General features: G+C 34.6%; 1 protein-coding gene across 4 annotated transcripts in view; it reads left to right on the forward strand.

The window, feature by feature from the left end:
- Window positions 1-125: 125 nt before the first annotated feature.
- LOC111053806 (gustatory receptor for sugar taste 43a) overlaps window positions 126-23,549 on the forward strand; it is a 28,658-nt gene continuing 5,234 nt past the window's right edge. Inside the window, exons 1-4 of one of the 4 annotated variants that reach the window (XM_039424041.1) lie at window positions 126-273; window positions 11,835-12,124; window positions 12,622-12,690; window positions 22,783-22,872. In XM_039424041.1, the coding sequence (XP_039279975.1) occupies window positions 129-273; window positions 11,835-12,124; window positions 12,622-12,690; window positions 22,783-22,872 (594 nt within the window). In that variant the 5' untranslated portion in view covers window positions 126-128. Of the gene's footprint in view, window positions 274-5,227; window positions 5,381-11,834; window positions 12,125-12,621; window positions 12,691-22,782; window positions 22,873-23,549 lie in introns of those variants that run through there. The other 3 variants (XM_039424043.1, XM_039424042.1, XM_039424040.1) reach the window with 3 other exon arrangements.

The following is a 23,549-nucleotide window of genomic DNA, read 5'->3' on the forward strand; positions in this document are numbered from 1 at the left end:
CATGGATTATCTACCTCACAATACTTATAGCTTGTGACAGAATGGTATCAATTATCAATGATAACAGATATTTCCTTTTTCCTCTATTCGTTTCCTACTACCACATATCGTCTGTTGGACTGCAGTTCATGGAAATGTCCATGTGTATCAAAGAGAGGTTCAAAACGTTGAACAGAGAATTGGAATCGATTGTGAGAAGGGTGAACTCTAAGTCACGCATTCCAAGTACTTTTCTGGTGGGTCTTCCGACTGTGGAAACGAGTCGCATCTCAGGTGAGAAATACAGAGTATCTTAATCTGCGTACACATACTCGTGCTTCCAACCCGCACCGAGCACGCTCCTCCCTCGTACCGCCCACGTACCACCATCGCACAGCAATCGCTCCGCCTCCGCTCTCTACTCGCACCGATCATGAACGTTACGGAAGATCTTCTCGCGTTCCCCGGTCGAACCATTGTTGCTCGCCGGTCGATCATCAATCGCTCTGCTGGAGTGACGTTCGATCTTGGAGCGGAACGAAAGTCTGTACGCACCTTTACGCTATGTTTTTTATATATACTGATATTCACTTTAAACTCTCAGAATTTCTTATAAATTGATAACATCAACCAATGCTGGTAGTTTGAAGTGAATCTCACTTTATGATTTAGTATTCTATATTCCACTATCACCTCAATCACTTCGGTGATTTACACTTTTAGCCGATCCAAGAAATAATTGTACGAATCTTCTTATGATTTAAACAGTTTATTCTAACATTTTAAGATCATTCTATGATCTTAACAGTTTTTCTACAGTTTCCACTAATTTATCAACATGCCAACAAAATTAATTTGAAACGAAATAGATTACAGTCAATTTTGTTCTGCATGCCACGTGACAGTGAATCTTTGGTAACAGTATATAAGAAGAATACAGTTAGATCGCAGTTCCTTATCAAAAATATAACATCGCTTTTATCAAGTAGCAAATACTCATTTTAGTGACAGAGCTCATTTCCACTCTGATTTAATCTTTTCCTCTTGATATTATTTCAATTAGCTTTAATGACCGGCACACACATAACCGCACCAAGCCCGCGCCGCGGTACGGCTGAGTGTCGGACGTACTACGGCGAGTGAGAAAGCAAATGCTTTCAAACGTGTAGGGACACATACTACCGCACCGCGTCAACACCGTCACCGTGTTTATTGCCCGAGCCGTACCCGCGTCGTCACCGTCTAGTTCAGTTTACTTTTTGACGATGACGGTGCGGCCTCGTTTAAGGCCAGCAGTCTTTCCTATATTCTGCAATGTTAACATATGTACCTTTTTTCTCAGAAACCATTCTAGCTGCAGACACCAATTTTGGTACACTGTTTCATATCGGGGCACCGAGCTTCGCTCGTTATTTTTATTTATTGATAAACATAACTATAGCCTACTATAGATAAAGTAAGCCATGACAGAACACAATTCTCTAAAATGATCGTATTTATATTTTACAGCTGGCTATAAGTCAGCTTATGAATTTCGGGGATGCGATATTTTGATTTTCCACAGAATAACTCGCTCACTTTTTACTATCCACAGACGACGAAAGTCTCAACTGTTTCAGCCAAGGATGAATTATCCTTTTAGGGCCGGTTTCCGAGCTCGGGATTTAGCTAAGTCCTAGACTTTAAACAGCTGGAGTCAGAATTTTGGCTTTCCAAAACGGGGCGTAGTCGCAGTTTTTATAACAGTAGTAGCAGTTTTTATTTTCTCATTTCTATAATTGGAAACGTTTTTGCTGGACGAAATTGAACATTCCTAAATAATTCAAAATAGTTGAAACTTTACACTATTTTCTCTTTATTTTATTTTGTGACCAATTTTCTAGTTTATCAAAATTTAATTCAAACATGACTATAACAATGACTACGACTCCGCCCCGTTTCGGAAAGCCAATTTTATGACTCCAGCTGTTTAAAGTCTAGAACTAAGCTAAATCCCGAGCTCGGAAACCGGCCCTATATGTCGTTCAGCGAGTTTTCCAGACTAGAATGAGACCTAGAATGAGTTTAGAATGAGACCTAGTGCAATAGAATTTTTATATCATAAACCTACTATGTTCCAAATTTCGTGAAAATCGTTTGAGCCGTTTCCGAGATCCATTGAACATAAATAACCAGAATCGATATAAAAATATAAACAGATATACAGAAATTGCTCGCTTAATATAATAGGATAATATCGGGGACCGAGCTTTGCTCTGGAGTACAAAAGCATAAAAAATGTATTACGAAAGAAGGAATTATAATAAAATTCATAGTTCATACAGAAATGTTCTATCTAATCACAGTAAATTGAGATTAATTCCCAGACGAATGCAAAAATTTCCCTCACAAAGGCCCGGTTGCGCAAAAGTCAGTTAAATTTTAATCCTGATTAATTTCACGTGAACCAGATCAGAGAAGACCATTTCAAAAAGATGGATCTACTGGAATTAATCAGGATTGAAAATAGCCCGGCTTTTTTTGCAACCGGCACTAAGTACCTGATTGAATTATTACAAAAGTTCAACAGCTGAGTCATAATTTTGACACAGTCCACCACACATGAACTCGCTCACTCACTTCCAACACCAACAGACGACGAAATAATTATTATCAGCTGTTTTTTTTTTTCAAGGATGGATAATAATTATCCTTTTAATGTCCTTCAGCGAGTTTTCCCAGGGATAAGACCTAGTGCAATCGAATCTTTATATTATAATTCTACTATGTTCTGAATTTTGTGAGAATCGTTAGAGCCGTTTTCGAAATCCGGCGAATACAAACATATAAACATCCATACATCTAAACATATAAACAGAAGTTGCTCGTTTAATTTGATTGACAGTTGGAGTAAGGAAAATAAGTTAGCTATTAATGATAACAAACCACTACTCTAAGTTTCAGTCTAGCCAACAGCCCAAACATTGAATCTACCCAGTTCCTCGGAGTTTTTTTGCAATCTAATCTTAAATGGAATACCCATATAGGAAATATATATAATAGAGTACTAAGAGGGCTTTTTATGTTGAGAAGGTTGGCTGGAAGTGTGACAATAGAGGTCTTGAAAACAGTTTACTTTGCGATTATACACATTTACCTAGCCTATGGTATAATTTTGTGGGGAAATAGTCCTTTGGCTGGTAAACTTTTCCTGCTACAGAAGAGAGCCATTAGAATATTAACCAATGAAGAGCCACGTAGTCATTGTAGACCATTGTTTATTGAGAATAAAATTCTGACTCTTCCTTCTATGTATTGTCACGGCATATTTTCCAATAAAAATAGAAACAGCCTACATCAAAAGAATTTTTGAAAGTAGGCGCCAATCTCTGAGTTCATTATCTCCTATTTCTGATAACAAAAAATATTTCTGTGGTAGAAAAACGACTAGACTATAATTTATGTTTAGAGAATTGATAAATTTATATTGTGCGGTATAAGGTTTAAAGATTTAGGAAATTGAAAAGATTAAGATATTTGTTAGAAATGGCTACAAACCAAGAATCTCCTTCAGTCATTGATCTGGATGAATCAAGTATGCAAGATAGAAATTTAGGCAGTATATCTTCCTCAAACTTTTGTCTGGAAAATCTAAATCAAATGTCTTCAACCCAGATCGAATCTCCTAAACTTGATTTAGATAGAATTCAAGAGCCTGATATTTTTTCAGAACCTAATTCTGATGCTGAACCAGAAGTAGTCAAAGTACCTGATGATTCTGAATCTGAAAATATTTTTAAAATAGAAAAAAATAAATATAATTTCCCTCAAGTTGAGAATAACTCTCCCACTACTATGGCTGCTATGTACAATCTGATACAGACCATGAGTAAGAGAATGGATGCACTTACAACGGGTATTAATCAAGTTGTTTCTAGGGTTGAAACTGTTTCCAAAGAAACTAAACAACAAATAAATACTGTCGGTTCTCAAGTAAGTGTAGAATTTAATAATAAATTAAACCAAACAACCACATAGATTTCAACTCGAGTTGATGAGTTAGGAAAATGTTTTGAGGAAGAAGTAAAAGAAGGTTTCAAAAATATGAGTCTGGAATTAGAAAATAAGCATATAAAGTTTTCGTCCAACAACAGACCAAAGAGTGGAAATCATTTCATTCAAGTCTCACAACAGAATGGAAAGAGCATCAGGCCCAAATTCAAAATAAATTTGAGAGCATTGATTCTATTGTAGTAGAGAAAGTAGATTCTTTAGCGGCAAATATTAATCAAAAAGTCGATACTTTACAGGAGAAACAAGAGGGTACTGTAACGACTCTAGAGAGGTTAGGAAATAAACAGGCTAACCTAATAGGTAAATTAGAACTTGTTTCACAGAAAAATGAACAGTGTACAGTCAGATTGCAAGAAACTAATGATAAATTAGAAGCACATATGACTGGTACAACTACTGAGTCTATTAAGAGATTGAACCTAAGAGTAGATAAAATGAATATTACTAGTTCTGGTAACCTAGAACAGCGTAGGCTTAGCCAAATAACACCCACCTTAGGTGTGTTTGACCCCCAGAATAAATCCTTGAATGCCATTGAATTTATTCGCCAAATACAAACTGTACAAGAGCTAAATGGTATGTCTTGGTTTGAATGGAAATCACAACTTTGTTCTCTTCTAAAATCAGATGCATTACTTTCTTTTCTATCAGAAAAAGATGAATTCCAGTCGTTGGACGAATTTCTGGCTATCTTCAAACAGAGATACTGGTCAACCGAATTACAACAAGAATGTTTATTTGACATTCTTAATAGTAAATTTCAACCAAAAAACCACATAACCTTCCCAGCTTATGCTGCTAGCTTAAGATACAAAAATACTTTTTTGGACGAACCATTATCCTAGTCTAGCCTAATCTCTATTATTTTGAAAGGATTACCTGAACAAATTCAATTAATAATTGCCACTGAAAATTCACAGAATTTCAAGGAATTAGAAAGATCAAAAGAATTTTGAAAGTAGGCGCCAATCTCTGAGTTCATTATTTCCTATTTCTGATAACAGAGAGCACTCCTTCCATACAGCTGATAGATTGATCAGCCAAAAACAAAAATATTCTACAGATGATAATATTTTCCAAATTATTAAAAAATTAAAGTAATTCGAAATAAAATATCAAAATCCATTCACCACCTATCCTGTTTCCTTCCTTAATTTGGCAATTGAGTGTGACGTCACATCTCGGAAGTGCGGTGAAGAAAATCTTATCATTTGTCGGGTGTGTGTCGGGTCGTGCCATATGATGATGTGCTGAGAACTGAACGTGCTTCATATGTGAAGGAGAGATAACACATATATGTTGCTGTCGTATCATGTTGACCGGTTCAATGAGGACTATATTTATATTGGTGAGTTGTTCAATAACATATATATATTGTGCCGTGCTACCAATTTATCCTAAATAGGTTGGATAGCATTTCTCACCTATTAACCTAAAGGAAGTTATCAGCTCCAAAATGGTAGATTCTTGATAAATTATGAATGGATCTATTGCTTATGAATAAGAAATCCAGTTTTCAGAGCAAATCAAATTATAATCTTCATAAGAATTTTGGCAATATACAACACAAATCCACAAAACAATGCCTTACACACTTAAACATCTAGCATCATTACAAGCTAAAATACTTATCCATTTATATAATTGAAAACAATGGCTATAGGCTTGTAGACACACAAATCAAATTATACGGTACAACTTAGAACACCATAAAACTGTTCAAATCTCAAATTAAAAGATTATAAACCCAACAGTATGTCCTGGAATGTCTGTGTTATGTCAAAAAGAACATGGATAAATTTAGCCTCAACTCTGATAGGCATACATACAATACAAGAGGAGCAAGTAATATAGGTGTCGAATGGTGCTCTTCAGTGCATCATTGAGAAGTTTCAGGGCCCAATCTCTCAGATTTTATAATGCCCTTCCGTCATTGGTAAGAGACCTAGATGCCACCAATATAAAAATAGAGTTAGGAAAGGCCTAATAAGAGGTGGACTTTACAAGGTACCTGAATTTTATAAAATTTCACAGTCTATGTAAATCTGTACTATTGTGTATGATTTAGGCTGTGTAAACTTAGTTTGTAATCTTGTTTAATAAGTAAATTTTAGATTTAATTGTATTTTAGCTGTGTAGACTTTTGTATTGTTAATTATTTTGTATACTTGTGACGATGACCAATGTCTATTGTAAACCAAATGGTAATAAATATATTATTATTATATTACCTATAGGATTATGGAGACTTTAACAAGTTTATATCACCTTATATCACTTTATAAAAAAGTTATGATTTTTTAAAGAAGATCCTTATAAAAAGTGAATAATTTTACTCAAAATTGACCATAAAATGTGAATCAATTAGTATATTACAATAATCTCTGGTTAAAATTCTCATCAAAATCATATTGATTTCTGTGAAATTTCATCACTGTGACATGGATGGTTTTTCAAAAATAAGTTAAACCAAAATTAAAAGTAGAACCAAATAAGTTAAGCCAAAGGTATAATAGACATAATATAATAAATTATAAAATAAACAACAAAAAGTATAAAAGAAAGAACCCGTGACTGTGTCTTGAATTTAAAATTTAAAACTACTTACGTTTAGATACATAAGGCGGAAGATAACAATTTTATTGCTGATATATATTTCCGATACATGACTGATTGTGGTATTGTTATGCACCGAAATATATACCAGCACCATGATTCTCATCTTCTGTGTCTACAGGCAATTAGTTTAAAATTGAAATAGTTATTTGTATATCAAGAGTGAAAAGTATGACTTTTTCTCCCTGAGGGAAAAAGTTTGAAGCCTGAGGCGAAGCCGAGGGCAACAATTTTCCTGAGAGAGAAAAAGTATTTTTCGCTCTTGATGTACACAACATTTTTCCTCCATCTACATTTTTTTATATAAACTGCAAATAAAATCATTTTAAAAACTTACGTATTTGTGACAATGTTTCCTAACAACATAACCTAAAATCTAAAACTTAAAAACCAGTTGGCTGATTGGCACTGCCGATTGCGCTATCTATCAGCAAAAGTTGTAACAATTATATCAGCTGAGCAGCTACCAAAAATGACTGACTCCAGATCACGCGTTTCAGATTTGAATTGCAGATCAAAAATATTGTTGGCTGGTATTTTGAATAGAATAAAATATTTTAAAATTGTTTAAATTTTATTGTCTACAAAATAAGAATATAATAGTCTATCATACAAACATATATTTCATGAGTTGTTCAAATTTCTTGTTGTGGTATTGAATTCAGTTGACTCAATGACAGACACCTCTATTATGCTTCTCATCTGAGCTTAGACCTTCTAACCTATTACATGTGAGTTTTGAATTAGAGATGCTTCCTATGTTATTTAAATGGAGTCACTTTTACTCCCTAGGGAGTTTTCAGTTTTTACTACCGAGAGCGAAAAAGTGACACTTTAGTATTATGTTTCAGGGAGTAAAGTAAGTACTTTAGACAGTAGCTGGAGGAAAAATTTAAATAGGATGTAACAAGCTTTAATAGTGTTATATTATTAAGAATAGTTTTACACATTCAGAAATCAGACCACAGTAGCACTACAGAACTGATACACTGATGCCGCTCGGCTGTCGCACGGATATGTGTGCTCTCCTACCACCATCACCTTGTTGCGGGCTTAGCTCGTCCGCACGTCGGCGCGGGCTCGGTGCGGTTATATGTATCCTTGCCTTTATTCAACTGAGAAAAAATCAACATTAAATCAAAACATTAGTTATTCAGCAAGGTTTTTCAGTGAGTCTCAGTATTAGTGGGGTTTAACACCAAAACTGGGCCGGGCCGAGTGGAGCGGAATCCGCGTGAGCGTTAACTATGCAGGATTTAGTCGGGAGCATTCAAATCAACGCCGAGCCGAGCCGAGCGGATTTGTGCAGTCGGCTTGACTCCCAACTTGAGCGTTTTCTGCCTTCTTTCAGTTTAGTTCGATCTTCCCACGTAGTGAGTTGCGCAGTATTTTGTATTTTTAACTTGAAAAATATCTTAAAAAGCGAATCGGCAATCGGCTTCAGTGCGCAGGGGTGCCCACAAGGGGGGGGCATGGCGCAATTTGCGCCATCAACATTTTTTGGGGGGGACATGATTTTTTGTATATTTTATGTCAACATTTTGAATTTTGATTAAAAAATCAAGGTATTAAATAGAGATATCCTAATGTAGTTAATTTTTCCCACCTTTACAATGTTATATTTTGCTAAGTGTAACTCAATATAAAGCATAAGCACAATTGATAATATTTTGTATGCAGGAATTTTAGTAATTTTAAGCCTATGAGTTTGAAGGTAAATCTTTGACAAGAATAAATTATAACTTCATTATGGTCCACTATTATTCTGATTTCCTTTGCTTCATTTCAATTTTTAATGGTCCTGTGTTCGAGTTTCCTTGCTGTTGCAAGAAATATGCGATATTTTTCTCATTTTCACAGTCTGGACAGTTTTTCGATATAAACAGTAATGCAAGATCAATTTAGGGCAACTCAGCTTCTAGAGCATAAAATTTTCTCTCATTTAAGACCAATCGCAAGTTTCGATCATGCATTGTACTCATTTTGAGACTCTTTAATAACAGTAAAATCGCAAGAAAAATGAGAAAATAAAGATCATCATTCAATTGGCTGTAACTTTTGAACGGTATTGAAAACAGAAGTATATTTCATGGGAGTGAAAAGAGGAGAAAATTCATCACAACCTCGACCACTTTTTGGATTTTGCATCTGAAGTGTTCCACAAGATACGCAACGTTGCATATGCCAGACTGTGAGATGGGGAAAATATCACAAATTCTCGCACATTCAAAGTTGCGTATCTTGTGGAACACTTCAGATATAAAATCCAAAAAGTAGTCCTGCGCGACCACTCAATTCATTGGAAATTTATTATCTTTAATATCATATAGAGAATGCTTTTTCTCGAAAATTCAAGGTTCTCGAGATTAAATGGAAAACTTAAAAAAATCCAAAATTTTGGGGTGAAGTCGCCTTCTGGTGTGTCAGCAAATTTCAGATTAGAATTCAGCGCCCCAAAATAATATAGAACCATCGAAAAAAAATATTCGGGGCTGTTTCCTGAAAAACGACCATTTGACTGGACTATAAGTTGTTATCCTATTATAATAGCGAGCAATTTATGTATATCTGTTTATATTTTTTTATTTATATATCTGGTTATCTGGCTATCTGGTTATTTATGTTCAACGGATCTCGGAAACGGCTCTAACGATTTTCACGAAATTCGGAATATAGTAGGTTTATGATATCAAAATTCGATTGCGCTAGGTCTCATCCCTGAGAAAACTCCCTGAAGGACATGAAAAGGATAATTCATCCTTGGAAAAACAGATGATTTCCTCTGTGAATAAATCACAGACGAAATATATTTTTCGTAGTGAATAAATCAAAATTCGGGTAAGTAACAGTTTTGGGTTGTGCCTGTTAGTACTTCCCAATCATTTTAAAGAAATGATTATCAATGAAATAAATCTGTTTATCAATGAATAAATAACGAGCAAAGCTCGGTGCCCCGATATTTGGTATTAATAGATAGAATTTACAAAATGTACTTGTTCAGATGATATCTTATTCCAAAAAACCAAACCATTTAAAGATACATTTTGTTGGACTTGTGTTATTTACTCCTGTAATGTTAAAAAGTAAATACTACCAACAACACAACATCAGTGACAATCTATTCCAATTCATCGTATCACCATAAATATCGGGGCACCAAGCTCCGCTCTAGAGTACCTACAAAAGCATATAAAAATTATTACGAAAGAAGAAATTATAATAAATATTCATAGTTCATACAGAAAGGTCTATCTAATCACAGTGGATTGAGATTAATTCGCAGAGGAATGCGAAAATTTCTCTCACAAAAGCATGTTAAATTTTAATCCTGATTCATGTCACGTGAACCAAATCACAGAAGACCATCTCAAAAAGATAGCTTATCTGCTTGGTTCTACTGGAATTAATCAGGATTAAAATTTAACCGGCTTTTGTACAACTGTCACTAAGTACCTGATTGAATTATGTACAAAAGTTCAACTGCTGAGTCATAATTTTGTCTCAGTCCCACACACATGCACTCGCTCACTCACTTCCATCATCAACAGACGCCGAAATTATCAGCTGTTTTTCCAAGGATGAATAAATTCTTTTAATGTCCTTCAGCGAGTTCCCCAGGGATGAGACCTGGTGTAATCGAATTTTCATATTATAAACCTACTATGTTCTGAATATCGTGAGAATCGTTAGAGCCGTTTTCGAGATCCGGTGAAATACAAACATATAAACATCTAACAATTTAAACATCAAAACATCTAAACAGAAATTGCTCGTTTAATATAGTATAGGATTTAGAATACCTAAACTTGCCGACATTATATATTGTATGAATAAAATCGATCCAATTTGTATGAATGTTACCAATATTGCTATGCAATATTCTTTTGCAATAAAGAATTATCAATGATATTATTATTCAACTTTTTATAAGTAACCTTAACATTAAAAAGCAAAGCCTCCCTTACTTATCTTTTAATATCCTATTAAAATATGTGTCATGTAGTTTTCCTGATGTAATGAAGTTCTTTCTAGTCCTCCCGAACAAGAACGGGTGCACTGCTAGTCTCAAAAAAATATCAAAAAAAATACTTTATTTCTATTTTAAAGAGATGAGAGACGATGCTATAGAATATTTTTACAATATTATGAAAACAGAATGAATTCCTCACAAGACCAAAGGTAAATAATGTCCTTTGGAAGATTAGAATGTAGAGGTGCGTACAGATATACGCGCCGCGAACATGAGCAATTCACTTTCAATCAGCTGATTATATCTGTATTTTCACAGAAACGGTAAAATACAGATATAAAAAGCTTGGCATCAGCTGATTAAAAGTGAATTGCTCATGTTCGCGGCGCGTATATCTGTAAGCACCTTAAGATGTGAATTTTATTGTCATACACTGACTAATGTTAAAAACTAAAGAGTTGGGAGTTGGGGTACTTTGGGGGGGGGTCATTACACATGGATTGGGGGGGCATTACACTTGAATTGGGGGGGGGGGGCATGCGCCATTGGCCTTGGGGGGGCTGGGCACCCCTGTCAGTGCGAACGCAGGCAGATTCCGCTCGGCTCGGCATCGCATCGATCCGCACGGCTCAGCTCGGCTCGGCCCGGCTCAGCTTTGGTGTGATTATAATAATTATGATTTTTAAAGTAATCAAAGTTTAGTGTATTGTAATAAATATAGTGTATTATATGAACACTTTCTCTTCGAAATCATAATAGATTATAGCATTCCTTTGTTTAATTTGAGTGCCACAGCCGTTATGAAGTAAGAGATCAATTTAGAAATAAATATTCTGAAAATAATGTTGTAACACACCTGAAAAATGACAGTTCTATCCATTTTTTAACATACTGCCATTATACTTCATCAAATTTATCTCATCTCATTACTGAACTGGCACTTTTATAAAAATGTCTCAACTTCCCCTCATATTCTTTCCATGGCATTCATCGTGATCTTCTCATTCATACTTCCTTTTTTATCATCTCCTTTTCCCACTTCATGATTATCCTCATCTTCACTTATCTCATAATTAATTGTATTTTTTCTCAAAGTTAGTTTTAGTAACTTTTGTTTAGAATGTAGTTTAGTATTTGAGTTTTATTATTGTTAAGGAAGAAAATTTTGGGTTTTACCTGTTGTTTGAGCTCTGAAATGGTGAATTTCGCATTACAGATGTGAGTGACCAGCAAGCGACAATTGCAATGATGAGTGACATTCATTGGTTGCTGTGCGATATGGTTGAAAAGGCAAATGACCTGTTTGGTGCCCAGGTTCTTGCTTTGATGATCTGCATTTTCATCCACAACATTGTGACTCCGTACTTTTTCTTCTTGAACCTGATGTATCCCAAAGACTCTAGCATCATGAGCACGTTGCAACTAGTCTCTCAGTTCTTCTGGATCATAACACATGTGTTGGAGCTGTTAGTCATCGTATTGCCGTGTGCAGCCACTTCAAGTGAGGTACGCTATAATAGATTCCAAATTTAAAAATTTGGTAATTTATCATTGATGTTTGAAAGTTGAGATTCCGCGCTAACAAGTTTGCTCATTTTCATGTATTTATTGCATCTACGGTTGAAAAATGAGAAAAATTCGTGCTATTAGTGGTGAGCAGAATTGGGAATATAGCTTAAAGCTTCAAATATGAACTTTCCTAGATTTTGTAGTAGCAAAAATTAATAAATCATTCACAAGTACCATTATACGATTACAAAGAGTATTTAATTTTACCTGCAAAAAATATTGTACAAATAAGAAATTGTCAACCACTATTCATTATAAACTATTTATAATCACCTCCAAACAAAATTATATTCATTTTCGGTAGCATGGAATAAATTCATTAAATCAGTAAAATTTATTTCAATAAGTTATTGAAATCAGATTTTTAGTTTTGTGGCCATTATGATACAGAAGTTGAATTTCATGCTAAATTATTTACTTTTGTGATGTTTCAGGCAAATAACACATCAAAAATTGTTTGTAAACTACTGAACAGAAATTTTACACAAGGAACTAGACAACAGGTACCTAGTGAGCTATATTCATCTATATTTTTCATGTATATATTTTATTGTTGATTATTAATTACTGATAAGAACTGTTTTGGCCTGATTGACCGGGAGTCATAATGTGTACGGTCAGCAAGAATGAGCTTCAAGAGGTATTCCCCAACATCCACTCATAAAACCTTATGCGCAATCTGTCAAAGGGCATAACCACATAAAATGATGCAATCATCGGTAACTTAATCACAAATACCAACACACCCGCCCAGCAGACTCACAGAGGAGGCCATCATCACAAGAATTACATCCCTCCCACCTTGGATCTCTCTAAATATGATGGATCTCTCGTCCGCCATGGCAACCCTTTGATTCGATTCAGGTCTCCATCCTGATTTAGTTATCCAGGCGCACCCAGCTTAGATTTTCAAGGTGTTATTTTGGAGAATTTACTTCAGAGCTGGGACGAATCAATTGCGCCCAGAGAGTTTGGCATTTGACCTCCCAAAAATGAAGAAAACCCGACGAGACATATTTATGTTGAACATTATAAACTCTATATGTACGTTTTATCATAGAGAAACATAAGTAGAGCGTAAGTGGATATCCCATATGGTATAGGGAATTTATGTCGCAACTTTTACTGTTATCTCAAGCCGATTACTGTCAATTTTTACTGTTTTGTTGGGGTGAGAGTGTATGAACGGCACAATTTGAGAGACTACCAGCGTCACACAGCTGCATGGGAAAGAACTACGTGAACTATCGGCTTGGGATAACAGCAAAAGTTGCGACATAAACGCCCTATACCATGGGATATCTACTTATGCTATCGTTTCTCTATGGTTTTATTCATTAGTTTGTCCATTTTTTGTTATTTGTGTACTTATTACTGAACTGGGCCTGAAAAAAAGCATAAGCATATAATATACAGGGTGTTTCAGAAGTAGTGTCGAGAATTTTAGGGTATTGTACCTGGATGCTAGGAGACTACAAATGTCATATTTGAAGTGTCCAAAACTCAGCGGTTTTCCTTATAGCTGCCATTTTGTTTTTTTCACTTAAAATTTTTATCTCAAGAACGAAATGTTGTATTGATCTGAAATTTGGCATGAATATTTATGCTATAAAGACTCAACTATAAAAAATTAAAAAAAAATTTTTCGTTGAAATTTTTCAAAATGGCGGCCATTTTAAATTTTTGATGGCGAATATCTCGAAAACCGTCCATTTTACAGAAAATTTACAAGAGACAAGAAAGTTAGCAAATTTTTTCACGATTCCAATGATACCTAATTATTAGATTGGTCGAAGAATAACAGAGAAATTAATTTTTTTCGTACTGCATGCATGACCACTTTTCACCATTTAAAGATCAATATTAATTTTTTTTATAATTTCATGAAAACCGTTCTTATTACAGAAATATAATAATAATAATAATAATAATATAATAATAATAATAATTTATTTATTCTCAATAAGCTCAATACAAGAAAATGTAAAATACATGCATATAAAAAAACAAATAAACAAGTTTATAATATACATAACTGCATAGTAACGAATCAAACCAAATTTAATATTACTTATTGAGAAAAATACAATCCAGCACGTAAGATGCAACTTACGGACCGCTGGAGGGAGTCTAACACACTATTTTACTAAAGCAATAGAATGGACTGAAAAAAAAGAAAAAAGAGAGATAAAAAAAACATTTATGGGCTGTAATCAAAATAGGATATTAGTATTTAATTATTAAAGAGATGATGCTAATTAGAGAAAGCAAAAGAAAATCATTAAAAATAGAGATTCAAATTGTGTGAAAAGATTAATTTATTGATTTATGTTGCAAAAAAAAACGGTAAGAAGAGCAGGGAAAATACAAAAAAAAAAATAAAGAGGAGAAAAAATAAAAAGAAAAGCAAGATAACAGAATGCAAAGTTAACAGAATGGAAAGAAAAATAGACGGATTAAACAATAATTATGAACAAAAACTCTAGAGCTTCGGGAGTGAGTGACAAAAGCCAAATTTTAATTAATCTCTTAATCTTATTTCCACAATTACATGCAGCAATGGCATTCTTGACCTCAAGCGGCAAAGCATTATAAAATCTAGGTGCCAGGAAAATGAACGTTTTACGAAAAAGAGTGCAATTGGGTTTAGGACATCTGACTTGGGAAGCCGCAGTCCGCCTGGTCTGTCGAAGTGCGGTAACAGGCTGACAGTAATCAATTGTCACACCTCTATTTCCACTTATATTGAAGAACAATGACAAAACCTTGAATACATATAGGAACCTAACAGGCAAAATTCTAAGATGACAGAACAGTGGAAATGTATGATCATCAAACCTACTGCCCGTTATCAATCTTATAAAAGCTTTTTGAAGTTTAATAATTGGATCCTGGTTAGCGTAATAGGAGCTTCCCCAACATGTGATTCCATATTCAATTTTGGAATGTACAAATGAAAAATAAAGTTCCTTCATTACATTAAAATCGCACAAATATTTATGCGATGGAAAATCATCAAATAGAACCTTAAAGACTTCTTTAGAGTTTCAATTTGTTGCCTCCAATTCAGATTTTCATCCAGTGAAAGACCCAAATATTTGATAGTCTTTGCTGGACTGATACTGGGACAGTCACAGCTAGAATAGGAACAAACCGGAGAGTGAAAGCGCAGTGGAGCAGGCAAGTCAGCACTTCCAGAGAGACTGAACATCATATAATAGTTTTGGCTACATTAATTTTAAGTTTGTTACATGTAAACCATAGAGATATTTTGTTCAAGTCAGACTGCATTTTCTGATGTAAATCTTGAAGGTTATTACTTTTATATGAAAGAGCAGTGTCGTCCGCAAAAGCAGTTATCCGTCCATTCAATTCACCATTATACAAATCATTTACAAAAATTAAGAAGAGAATAGGGCCAAGAACCGAACCTTGCGGCACACCACAAGTTATGGGTAATACTTCACTTGCAACGTTTCTGATCCTTACATACTGTTTCCTACCCTGTAGGAAGGACTTAAACCAATCTAGTGGAATTCCCCTTACACCAGCACTCTCCAGCTTGCGGAACAGCAGACTATGATTAACTGTATCGAATGCTTTACTAATATCCAGGAAGATTCCCGCTGTTTTGCCACTACAGCCACTGTTTAATCCTGAATAGACATATTCCAAAAGATGCTGTAAGGCAATTTCTGTACAAAGATTTTCCCTGAAACCGAACTGGCAGGCCGAAAAAAAGTTGCAGCTATTGAGGAATGAAAGTAATCTAGTTTTTATAATTTTTTCAAATAGTTTTGACATGACTGGTAATAATGAGATGGGTCTGTAGTTTTCTTTACTGAGTTTATTTCCTTTTTTGAAGATGGGAACAACAGTAGCCGACTTCAGTATTTCAGGAAAACAACCAGATACCAACGACAAGTTAAACAAATATAAAAGAACTGAAGAAATAGAAGAAAAGTTATCTTTAAGGATTCTAGCAGTCACAACATCGTCACCCGAACTTTTACGAGTAGAAAGAGAGTCAACAAATGTTTTGAGTTCAACAAGTGTAACAGGGCTGAAAAAAATAGATTTATGGCTAGTTTTAATTCTGAAGGACTCTGAAGATTGTGCCTGAATATGGGTGGGTAAAGCAGGAAAAGAATCAGAAAGATTCTTAGGCATTTCAATAAAGTATTTATTCATTACGTCAGAAACTAGGCGGTTGTCATCAATTAAAATACCATTCTCCTGCAACACAATATCCGTATCTTTATTATTGTCTTTTACTGGCAAAAGTGTTTTTATTGTTTTCCATTTTTCTCGGGGGTTATGTTTTTGAATGAATAACTGTGAAGAGTAAAATAGAAGTTTGGCCTCTTTCACCCATACTTTTATTTTATCTTTCATATTTACGAATTTTCTTTTGAGGATCAAATTGTTTGGATCATTTTTATGCATCTTATGCAATTTGTCTCTTACATAAATGGCATTGGACAAACCAGGAGTCATCCAGGGCTTTAACATTTTTATGTTCTGTTTGTATTTAATATTTTTTTGTGATTCTACAATACAGTTATTTAAGATTTGATAAAAAATATCAAATGCTTTGTTAGTTTCGGGTTCTTCAAAGACAGGTTCCCAATTTTCATATTTTAATAAGGTACTCAAACGCTTGTGGTCCAATTTTTTAAATTCAGACTGCTGAATCCTTCTCTTTTCCATAAATTTGATATAAATGGGGGAAAAATAAATGAATCTTTTGAACAAATGAAAATCAATTTGGCAAAAGCAGCTCCACCAGAACATAATATGAATAGAAGAAAACAGTTTAAACTAACATGATTGATAATAAACAACGATAGACCGCTACAAAAATCTGTTATCAATTCGACTGGGATAGCCATCACAATCATAACGGAGCTTGATAAAGCTCTGAACTGAGTGATAAAATTTGTGTCACCAGTACTATGCTTTCCAATGCTGAAAATGTTATCATTACACAAAAATTGAGATAAACCAACTAGAGCACATCGCTTGACCCAATGTGCACAATTGGATTCATAACCTCTACGATATACTATTATCAAATAATATAAGTAATATAAAACGTTTGACCAACTAGGGAAATCAATTTTATATAGGAGAGAAAACAAACAATGAAAAATTAAACATTCCTTATTTCTACCCGAATAGCGAAAGCGAAATTTTTGCAATAAACGAAAGTCATTGATATTTTCCTCTAGTATTGAAACATTAAGAAAAAACAATTTACAGTCTATCGAGATCACTCAACGACGATATTTTCACAATCGGTTTACCCTGCTCCTTCCTCATTAGTATCTTCCCGTTCTGCACCCACAGATAAGCGTAGTCATATTTCTTCTTAGCCTCCCTGGCAGCCGCAAAAATTCTTCTCCGCGCCGGACTTAGACTCTCGTTGATGTAGACTACTGCCTGCTGCTGGAATCCAAGGTCCTGCGTCGATAAATTACGCTTAACCTTTCTCCTCGCCACCACCGAGAACTTGTCCTCTCTCCTGACAAATTTCACAATAATACCAGCAGGCCGATTGTCTCCCTTAGGTTTTCCCAGTCGATGGCAGACGTCAATTTTTTCTCTTGTTATATTAACATCAAGAGCATTACACACTCTCTTTACAGTTTCATACACATCCTCGTTTTTCGTCTCTGGTACTCCATAGATTTCAAGTGTATTGGAGCGTGTGTACTGTTCAGCATCTTCGAGCCGTGTCTCCAAGTCACAACTTTCCTCTTAAGGCTTGCATTCTCTTTTTTCAAGTCCTCAATTAATCTAAGCACTCATTTATTTTCAAAGTTTGATTAGTAATTGTATTAGTCTGGTCGTCAATCTTACTGTTTGCAAACTCGAAAAACGTTTTATAAAAAACTTGTCAAACGTTTTATATTACTTATATTATTTGATAATAGTATATCGTAGAGGTTATGAATCCAATGTGCACATTGGATTCATAACCTCTACGATATACTATTATCAAATAATATAAGTAATATAAAACGTTTGACCAACTAGAGAAATCAATTTTATATAGGAGAGAAAACAAACAATGAAAAATTAAACATTCCTTATTTCTACCCGAATAGCGAAAGCGAAATTTTTGCAATAAACGAAAGTCATTGATATTTTCCTCTAGTATTGAAACATTAAGAAAAAACAATTTACAGTCTATCGAGATCACTCAACGACGATATTTTCACAATCGGTTTACCCTGCTCCTTCCTCATTAGTATCTTCCCGTTCTGCACCCACAGATAAGCGTAGTCATATTTCTTCTTAGCCTCCCTGGCAGCCGCAAAAATTCTTCTCCGCGCCGGACTTAGACTCTCGTTGATGTAGACTACTGCCTGCTGCTGGAATCCAAGGTCCTGCGTCGATAAATTACGCTTAACCTTTCTCCTCGCCACCACCGAGAACTTGTCCTCTCTCCTGACAAATTTCACAATAATACCAGCAGGCCGATTGTCTCCCTTAGGTTTTCCCAGTCGATGGCAGACGTCAATTTTTTCTCTTGTTATATTAACATCAAGAGCATTACACACTCTCTTTACAGTTTCATACACATCCTCGTTTTTCGTCTCTGGTACTCCATAGATTTCAAGTGTATTGGAGCGTGTGTACTGTTCAGCATCTTCGAGCCGTGTCTCCAAGTCACAAACTTTCCTCTTAAGGCTTGCATTCTCTTTTTTCAAGTCCTCAATTAATCTAAGGCACTCATTTATTTTCAAAGTTTGATTAGTAATTGTATTAGTCTGGTCGTCAATCTTACTGTTTGCAAACTCGAAAAACGTTTTATAAAAAACTTGTCAAACGTTTTATATTACTTATATTATTTGATAATAGTATATCGTAGAGGTTATGAATCCAATTGTGCACATTGGGTCAAGCGATGTGCTCTAGTTGGTTTATCTCAATTTTTGTGTAATGATAACATTTTCAGCATTGGAAAGCATAGTACTGGTGACACAAATTTTATCACTCAGTTCAGAGCTTTATCAAGCTCCGTTATGATTGTGATGGCTATCCCAGTCGAATTGATAACAGATTTTTGTAGCGGTCTATCGTTGTTTATTATCAATCATGTTAGTTTAAACTGTTTTCTTCTATTCATATTATGTTCTGGTGGAGCTGCTTTTGCCGAATTGATTTTCATTTGTTCAAAAGATTCATTTATTTTTCCCCCATTTATATCAAATTTATGGAAAAGAGTGCAATTGTTGATTGATGCTAGTTAATTTAAACTTCAAAGTTAGCGAATGAATAATTCTGAAACGACTCTTTTAAGCTCAATTGATGAAGTGAATGAGTTTTTTTATTCGGATTCTGGTATTTTGTTCTTCCATCAAAACATCCGAAGCCTAAATACTAATTTTGATAACTTCCTTTCATACATTAATAATTTAATAACCAAGCCACATATAATAATTTTAAGTGAAGCCTGGTTGCAGGATATGAATGAATTAAATTTATATAATATTGTCGGATATGAAAGCTTTGCTGCTGCTGGTTCTGTGACGAGGGCGGGCGGTGTTGTGATCTTTGTTCATTCTTCTATTACTGCCACTAAAAAGGATTGTTGCATTGCTGACTGTGACTCACTGTTACTTTTTTGTAAATACAAGAATTATTTATTTAATGTGTTAGGTTTGTACAGATTTCACCTAGGTGAACGGCATACATTTATTGCCAGTTTTGATAGATTCTTGGCTACCACCAGGAGCTCAGATTTATATTGTCTAGGGGATGTTAACCTAAATGTTAGTGTTTCGGATGTTTATAGTGATTCGTATCTAAATTGTCTCAATGGAAATGGTATGCAGCAGTTAATAGATATAGGGACGAGGGTAGTGGGGTCATCTTCAACCTGTATTGACCACTTATCATATCGTTCAAATCTTTTTGTCATTGACAAAGTTGCTGTCATTGAAACCCTAATCACGGATCACCGGGCGGTGGCTTGTATTTTGCCTATAGTTATTGAAAAGAGAAGGATTCAGCAGTCTGAATTTAAAAAATTGGACCACAAGCGTTTGAGTACCTTATTAAAATATGAAAATTGGGAACCTGTCTTTGAAGAACCCGAAACTAACAAAGCATTTGATATTTTTTATCAAATCTTAAATAACTGTATTGTAGAATCACAAAAAAATATTAAATACAAACAGAACATAAAAATGTTAAAGCCCTGGATGACTCCTGGTTTGTCCAATGCCATTTATGTAAGAGACAAATTGCATAAGATGCATAAAAATGATCCAAACAATTTGATCCTCAAAAGAAAATTCGTAAATATGAAAGATAAGATAAAAGTATGGGTGAAAGAGGCCAAACTTCTATTTTACTCTTCACAGTTATTCATTCAAAAACATAACCCCCGAGAAAAATGGAAAACAATAAAAACACTTTTGCCAGTAAAAGACAATAATAAAGATACGGATATTGTGTTGCAGGAGAATGGTATTTTAATTGATGACAACCGCCTAGTTTCTGACGTAATGAATAAATACTTTATTGAAATGCCTAAGAATCTTTCTGATTCTTTTCCTGCTTTACCCACCCATATTCAGGCACAATCTTCAGAGTCCTTCAGAATTAAAACTAGCCATAAATCTATTTTTTTCAGCCCTGTTACACTTGTTGAACTCAAAACATTTGTTGACTCTCTTTCTACTCGTAAAAGTTCGGGTGACGATGTTGTGACTGCTAGAATCCTTAAAGATAACTTTTCTTCTATTTCTTCAGTTCTTTTATATTTGTTTAACTTGTCGTTGGTATCTGGTTGTTTTCCTGAAATACTGAAGTCGGCTACTGTTGTTCCCATCTTCAAAAAAGGAAATAAACTCAGTAAAGAAAACTACAGACCCATCTCATTATTACCAGTCATGTCAAAACTATTTGAAAAAATTATAAAAACTAGATTACTTTCATTCCTCAATAGCTGCAACTTTTTTTCGGCTTGCCAGTTCGGTTTCAGGGAAAATCTTTGTACAGAAATTGCCTTACAGCATCTTTTGGAATATGTCTATTCAGGATTAAACAGTGGCTGTAGTGGCAAAACAGCGGGAATCTTCCTGGATATTAGTAAAGCATTCGATACAGTTAATCATAGTCTGCTGTTCCGCAAGCTGGAGAGTGCTGGTGTAAGGGGAATTCCACTAGATTGGTTTAAGTCCTTCCTACAGGGTAGGAAACAGTATGTAAGGATCAGAAACGTTGCAAGTGAAGTATTACCCATAACTTGTGGTGTGCCGCAAGGTTCGGTTCTTGGCCCTATTCTCTTCTTAATTTTTGTAAATGATTTGTATAATGGTGAATTGAATGGACGGATAACTGCTTTTGCGGACGACACTGCTCTTTCATATAAAAGTAATAACCTTCAAGATTTACATCAGAAAATGCAGTCTGACTTGAACAAAATATCTCTATGGTTTACATGTAACAAACTTAAAATTAATGTAGCCAAAACTAATTATATGATGTTCAGTCTCTCTGGAAGTGCTGACTTGCCTGCTCCACTGCGCTTTCACTCTCCGGTTTGTTCCTATTCTAGCTGTGACTGTCCCAGTATCAGTTCAGCAAAGACTATCAAATATTTGGGTCTTTCACTGGATGAAAATCTGAATTGGAGGCAACAAATTGAAACTCTAAAGAAGTCTTTAAGGTTCTATTTGATGATTTTCCATCGCATCAAATATTTGTGCGATTTTAATGTAATGAAGGAACTTTATTTTTCATTTGTACATTCCAAAATTGAATATGGAATCACATGTTGGGGAAGCTCCTATTACGCTAACCAGGATCCAATTATTAAACTTCAAAAAGCTTTTATAAGATTGATAACGGGCAGTAGGTTTGATGATCATACATTTCCACTGTTCTGTCATCTTAGAATTTTGCCTGTTAGGTTCCTATATGTATTCAAGGTTTTGTCATTGTTCTTCAATATAAGTGGAAATAGAGGTGTGACAATTGATTACTGTCAGCCTGTTACCGCACTTCGACAGACCAGGCGGACTGCGGCTTCCCAAGTCAGATGTCCTAAACCCAATTGCACTCTTTTTCGTAAAACGTTCATTTTCCTGGCACCTAGATTTTATAATGCTTTGCCGCTTGAGGTGAAGAATGCCATTGCTGCATGTAATTGTGGAAATAAGATTAAGAGATTAATTAAAATTTGGCTTTTGTCACTCACTCCCGAAGCTCTAGAGTTTTTGTTCATAATTATTGTTTAATCCGTCTATTTTTCTTTCCATTCTGTTAACTTTGCATTCTGTTATCTTGCTTTTCTTTTTATTTTTTCTCCTCTTTATTTTTTTTTTTGTATTTTCCCTGCTCTTCTTACCGTTTTTTTGCAACATAAATCAATAAATTAATCTTTTCACACAATTTGAATCTCTATTTTTAATGATTTTCTTTTGCTTTCTCTAATTAGCATCATCTCTTTAATAATTAAATACTAATATCCTATTTTGATTACAGCCCATAAATGTTTTTTTTATCTCTGGATCAAGTTTTTCAGGTAGAACTGCCTTTAGGATTATTCAAATTGGAAATGTATATTTTTGTTGCAGTTGGAAACTTTTGCACTACAACTGACCCATCATAGGGCCGAGTACTCAGCCTACGGCATGTTCAAACTTGATCTACCAGTAATAACTTCAGTGAGTATGAAAAGTAGGTCTGTAAGGTCTAGCCATGCTAGGAATGAAATGAACTTTGTTCTTATTGCTTCAATGACAAAACTATTATGATTGAAGTTTCTTTCACAGAATGTGATGGTAAGAGCTGAGATACCGTACCGTTTAATAGGCTTTTTGAATACCATTTTTTCACTGATTACCCTCAGCATTTTATAGAGAAGTGGTAGTATTCTTCTGAATTTTTTATTCGTTAACTTATACCCGTCTTTAAAAAGATCTCTCAATCCATTTGTATTAATAAGAGCGGTTGAAAATAGCTGAAGAGTAGACTTAGATAGCTTATTTGTTTCTTCGACCACGCTAATAAATCAGTATTTCTAAATGGCCAAACAGTTTCTTCTGATATTAAAAATATTCTGAAAACTTAGTTATAATATTATGGAGCTTTCCATCAACGATAGGCGTAGTACTTGGATGAGTCGTAGTACTCATAGTGATAGGATAGGATGAGTCATAGTACTTGATGAAAAATGAGTTATATTCAATTTTTCAATAGATTCTTCCATTCGTCCATCTCGGCAATTGACTTGTCATGAGAAAGATGAATAAAACATTGAGCATCCTTTAATTGTAATTCATTAAAATTTCATTTGATAGAACCGTTAATCATCCATAATATATTTTTCTAAATTCATAGG

The sequence above is a fragment of the Nilaparvata lugens genome, chromosome 3, assembly GCF_014356525.2.
Source record: "Nilaparvata lugens isolate BPH chromosome 3, ASM1435652v1, whole genome shotgun sequence".
In the NCBI taxonomy this organism is placed as follows: Eukaryota; Metazoa; Arthropoda; class Insecta; order Hemiptera; family Delphacidae; genus Nilaparvata; species Nilaparvata lugens.